Below are 6000 nucleotides of genomic sequence, written 5' to 3'. Positions count from 1 at the left end.
GAGGGAGGAACAAAGGCTCGGGGGGAAGAAGGAGGAAGGCGGCTCCTCCCCCCCCCAGGCAGTGGTGGCGCCAAGGGAGAAAAGACTTAGTAGAGACGATAAGTTTAGAGAGAGAGAGAGAGAGAAAAAAAAAAGAAGGTTTTTTAGGTCCATAGATTGACGGTTTTGGTTGTCGGTTTTGTATCTTTCGGTTGTTGTTTGGATTTAGGATTAATTTTTTTTAGTTTGTGGCTGTTTTTGTGTTAGGCTGTTGGGCTATTTTGAGGCTTTCGTGCTTCTTGTGGTGTTTTTGGTTGGTTTTTTTGCCTTTCTTTGGGTATGGTTCTCGGGTGGCTTTTGCCGGTGTGCCTGTGATCCTTTTAATCTTTTTATTCTGCTTCAAAGATTAATAAAATTTTCTTTTTGCCGATAAAAAAGGTTGGAATTATGAAGCTGGACACTAAAAAATGAACGGAGGGAGTAACATTTGCATGAGATTCCTAACACCAACTTTCAATTGAAAGCATTTATGTTGTAAGTGTCGTCTTGATATTACGATTTTTACACAAATTTATGAATTTAAAGTGATTGAACAAAATGATTGAGTAGATTAGGTTTAACGAATGACAAAAAAGAAGAAGCTATTGAACAGGGTGCATACCTTGCGAGCATAAGAGTCGAGAGCATATTGTACTATTTTTCATCTATTTTTTCCTTTTAACATATTTTTTTCATGAGAAAATCTTGTTTATAGAGCAGCTATAAACAAATGTTTACGGAGCTCAATCTTAGTCGTCCAAAAGTATTTTGGACGATTTGGATTGAAAATAATCTCTTAGCGGTAGTTGTAACACTCCGTCCCATATCAGAAGTTTACATAGATGATCTTGGACATATAACAAACGTTATGGGCTACTACTAGTACTTTGGGCTTAAGCTTTTGGGCCATGTGGTGTGACTTGTGGATCAAAATCAAGGTGTTGGGCTTGTAGTCTGTTTGGAACATTACAGGTGGTATCAGAGCTATCCGTGTACACGACCATGTCGGCCTTTGGCGTTTGGTTATTGGTTTGATTAGTATTGGGGAGATTGTAATACTTTGTCCCATATTGTAAGTGTACATGGACGATCTTGGGCATATAAGAAATCTTGTGGGCTACTATTAGTATCTTGGTGTGGCTTGTGGATCAAAATCAAAATACTAAGCCAATGGTTTGCTTGGGACGTTACAGTCGTTAACAGTTTATGTTCAATTCGGACTGTCCATTGTCGAAATGAACGGCTGAGATCACTCAGCTTTATAAATAATTACATCTCTTTTTTCATTATATATTCTCAAGCAATGACCAAGGGTTGCTATCAAACCCTTCATTATATATTCTCAACAATGATCAAGGGTTGCTATCAAACCCTTCATTATATATTCTCAAGCAAAGATCTATAATTCTCGAGCAATGATCAAGGGTTGCTATCAAACCCTTCATTATATATTCTCAAGCAATGATCAAGGGTTGCTATCACTTTGCTCTATCTTGCTACGGTTGGTGTGAAATCTGCTGATATGATATGGTATAGGAGCTCATGGCTATCCACTTACAGTATTGAGTGGATTTGAATACTTCATTATGATGACCATGTTATATTAACAGATTGGATTATGCTTCTACATTGTTTGGGAATGGACTATGCAACTGTTTGAAAAATCTGATAGGTGAAGCATCATTCTTCTTTACCTATCTTGGCTGATCCAATTGATAATTGAGAGTTCTTTTAAGTTGTTCTTAGTTTGGATTGATCTCTTGTTAATCCTCGGAATTGAATAGTATACGATTGTCGTGAAATAGGGTGCTAATATTGTTAGGATGTTATTCTCACGTTGGGATGCTAACTTTTTGTACTGTATTATTTCTATCAATAATATTCTTTTTTTTGCCGTTCAAAAAAATAAAAAAATAAAAAATCAAACCCTTTAACCGGCCCTCCCATGTGGAGTGTGGTACTAGCTTTCAATCCAGTCACGGTTCCACTCTTACCCCCTCCCTCCCTCTCTCTCTCTCTCTCTCTCTCTCCCCAATATTGTATGACCTAGTTCCCCACCTCCATAAATGAAGAAAAACCACACAACTTTTGCTCTGATTGATACCGCGAGCACCCTTCCACCGATGAATCCGACCACAATCTATCTCCCTCTCTCATCTCTATCTTTCCACATCTAGACAAAAGGGAAGTGGGTCTCACTTGCATTTGCCACTGGGTGGGAGACAAGATTATGTATCTCGTCCTTCTTCATTAATCCTTACTCTATATATCCATGGATACGTCCCCTTGTTGCTTTCAGAAGCTAGGGTTTGTATTCCACCAAACTTCACTTGCTAATTTTGCAGATGTTCTCTTCAACCAACAATGCATACCTTTGCCCACGCCTCTCTCCTCCTCCTCCCTTTCTCGGCGCTGATGCCACCGATTTCTTCCTCCAGTACCACTCGGATCTACTCCTGACCGATACCCTTTTCGGCATGGTGGTTTCGAGCAAGTCTCCGGCGAGAAACCAAGAAGCCAGCGAACCCGTCGAACAAAGTTTTGGTCCGAAGAGCGTGCCGCCGAAGAGGAAGAAGGCCGCGAAGAAGCACAAGCACAGCAAGATTTCCACGGCTCAAGGGCTGAGGGATCGGAGAGTGAGGCTGTCGATTGAGACGGCTCGCAAGTTCTTCGATCTCCAGGACATGCTAGGGTTCGAGAAAGCAAGCAAAACCATTGATTGGTTGCTAAAGAACTCAAATACAGAGATCAAGGACCTGCTGAACAAGGCGAAGGATGGCTCAAGTGGTGGTGCAAAGAGGAGTACTCTGACTTCTACTGCCCCTGGATGTGAAGTGGCATCAGCAGGAGCCTTTGAGGGTACCAAGATGAAGGAACTGGAGATCAATACTGGTGGCAAGGGCAAAAAGGTCAAGTTACAGAGAGATAGGGCTGCATTTGATGAGAGATATCTTGCTTCAAGACAGTCTAGGGCAAGGGCAAGAGAGAGAGCCAGGGAAAGAACAAGAGAGAAGAAGATCTTGAGATCCAATTTGAAGGGATCTCCAATTTCCAGTGATGAGCAAAAAAAGATTTTAGAAGATGTAAGTTTGTTAAGTTACCTCAATAACCCTACAAGGAATTTATTTATTTATTTAAAAAAAAACCCTAGAAAGTAATTGGTAGGATTACCATTTTAGAGTAATTTTGTTTAAAACCCCAGGTTTTTTTAATTTTTTCTGAATGACTTTGGCTATTAATTTGCAGAATTTCGAGTTTGTACCAAGCTTTGGAAGGCCTGCAACATCTACAGCCAATGGTAACATAGTTTAAGGTATAGGTATATATAGCTGCTGCTTCTTCTTTTTTTAAATCACTGTTATATTATTATTGAGGTAGTTTGGAATCAAATAAGAAAATGGCAGTGTCTGTATAAATAAGTATCCTTAATTTATTTGCTTCTATTTTCTTATTGGCAATTTTTTTTAATAAATTGCTTCTATTGAATTGTGTCAAGTTGGAATTATGATGAAGTTGCTAGTTATTTCTTTTTCTTTTTCTTTTTTTGACCGGCAAAGAAAAATATTTTATTGATAAGAAAAAAGGATTACAAGAAGGCATGAGAGACAAGCATCACAACGCAGAGATGCTAGTTATTTCAATTTATATGCATCTTAATTGGGTTTCACTATTTTGCTTTCTCATTTTCCCTTTGTCTTGTTTCTTTCTTTATATATATTAGTGATGTGGATCAAGTATTTACATTTTTTTGGGTATTAAAATGCCGCAATATTACCTGTTGAGTCTTGATATTTATGGACTCATATACGTAATATGTGAAACCGAAAATTTTCACACAATGATTCTCATTTACATTTTTCAGTTGGTCCATAGTGGTTTAATTTCTACAAAAAAATGCACATGCTTGCGATTGTGAAAAATCAAAGATCTTTGAAATTTTTGTGTTTATAAAACGTGAGAGATGTGATGATCAAATAATTTACCACATCATTTGTAATGAATTATCGCAGGGAATTACTTTTAGACTCTCTTTTTTAGACTCTTACAATCATAAAAATCTAGGATAGTTAAATTTAGAGGGGAGGAAATTTCATTTTAAAAAAATTCGTTGAAATAGAGGAAGAACAATTAGTGGAAATGATCAATGCCCTCGATGATTAGGAGGAAGGTGATTCATTTGAGATGTCCTTGTTTAATTTCTTGGCACTAGGTTGTTTAGGGCATAGTTTGTTGGATTATTTAGGGTGTGTGACTTTTTATTGCGGTGTTTCGATTGGCATCTTGCCTTATTTTGGTTTTGGGTCTCGGGTGGCTATTCTATCGGTGTGTCCGTGAGCCGTTTAATCTTTGTAATTTTTTTCAAAGATTAAAAAAATATTTTCCAAGCAAAAAAAAAAAAAATTTAGGATAGTGCAAATCTCTACCATTTAAGTGAGTTAAAAAATGTAAGAAAGTGAGTAATATATGTGTTCTAGAACTTGTACCCTTTTTTTTTTTTTAAATGGAAAAAATATTATTATAAGGAAACTCGATAATTGGTATATTGATAATGGGTATTTCGATCATGCTTTCATTCAGTTCTTCATTGAATGTATCTTTCTTTCTTTTCTCTTTTCTGGCCCTCTCTATGATTCAAGTTTTCTTGTATCTAGTGTTTGGCCTCCTCAATGTACCTTTCGTCGAGTTCTAATAAAAATTTTTTTGCCGATAAAAAAAAAGAAGAAGAAGCATCATTTCCATCATCCCAATAGAGGTGAGACAGCTTCAAACATGGCAGGTGAGGATAGCCAAACATAAATAAACTCCTTGCAAAACAAAAATCAGCCCTTCAGAACTTGAACTTGATCAGAACTTACATGAGAAAGAGTAATTTCTGTTTCTGAGAAGATAATTCATTGCCAACAATATTACATCTTTCAACTCTTTTTTGACTACAATATTTTTTTAGCTGACATCTGTTAAAACTTACAATACGGATTCCCACATTATTGTAGCTGACATCTGTTTAGATTTAATTTACCTACTGACTTAAGTTGAATTAACCGGTTTATTAAGACAGATTTCAAGTCATCGGGAAAAAAAAGAGTACTGAATTGCCTTAATATCTGAATCAGTATTTGGATATTGACCACTTTTAGGGTTTTTCCCCTTCTCTTTGGCTTCTCCTTTATCATCGAGATGCCGTTTTCAAGTCTCGATAAAGGCGGCGGCGGTGGGTGGTGGTTCTTTGATGAAACAAGGCAGAGGCAGTGGTGGTCCGATCAGATCGGTTTGATTGACTTACCATCACTGTGTGGTCTTACCATACGGAAGTGGAAGTCGTCATCGAAGATATTCGTCGCAAAGTTGATCGGTTTGGATTTGTAGTTTTCTTTTTATTTGCGAGCTTCTGACATTCGCACTTGGGAAGCTAGACCTCCTAATTGATTATCGAATCTTGTGAAAAAGATAATTGTCTTCTTTGATGTACTGCTATGATCTGTTATCGATGCAAGTTTCTTACCATGTTGACAAAAAAAAAAAAACTAATAATGGCGTCCGTCAAATATTTTGTTAATGTCAGTTAATTAGAATCAAATAGCTGATAGCTAGTTACATTAATTCATATATAACCTCCAATTTAAATATATACTCCCAGGTTAATATAAATTAGGAATAGTACTTTCGTTTGGGGTACTCAAAATCCTTGTGTACGGCCCCTAATAAATTTTCTCTATCAATCTCTCTTCACTAATTACACTTTAAAACCTTCCTCAAAACCCAAACCGAACAGGGTTCGAGTCTCCAATATTCCTAACATGCATCATGATAACTCATTTTAGTTTTTATTGTGGTTTAGTTTTAAATTTTAAATTTTAAATCAAGGGTTTCTGAAAAGAGCAAGTTCCAAGTAGTTAAGAGGTTTCAATGTTTTCTCTCCTTTTTCTCAGCAGAAAAAACAGGAGTTGGTCCAGGTAAATTGGGATGTGTACCTGGGTTGTT

The 6000-nt window shown here is 36.9% G+C and overlaps 1 protein-coding gene across 2 annotated transcripts in view; it reads left to right on the top strand.

The window, feature by feature from the left end:
* Positions 1 to 2039: 2039 nt before the first annotated feature.
* The window catches only part of LOC131304610 (transcription factor CYCLOIDEA-like), a 76968-nt gene continuing 73007 nt past the window's right edge, over positions 2040 to 6000 (top strand). Inside the window, exons 1-3 of one of the 2 annotated variants that reach the window (XR_009192440.1) lie at positions 2040 to 3101; positions 3265 to 3331; positions 5157 to 5234. Coding sequence is in view for 1 of the 2 variants with exons in the window: in XM_058331919.1 (XP_058187902.1) it covers positions 2364 to 3101; positions 3265 to 3330 (804 nt within the window). In the remaining variant the exon portion in view is untranslated. Of the gene's footprint in view, positions 3102 to 3264; positions 3342 to 3382; positions 3473 to 5156; positions 5235 to 6000 lie in introns of those variants that run through there. The other variant, XM_058331919.1, reaches the window with a different exon arrangement.

Source organism: Rhododendron vialii, chromosome 10a (genome assembly GCF_030253575.1).
Source record: "Rhododendron vialii isolate Sample 1 chromosome 10a, ASM3025357v1".
Classification (NCBI taxonomy): Eukaryota; Viridiplantae; Streptophyta; class Magnoliopsida; order Ericales; family Ericaceae; genus Rhododendron; species Rhododendron vialii.
The sequence above is the reverse complement of the archived record's forward strand: the minus strand, read 5'-3'. Positions and strand labels throughout refer to the sequence as shown.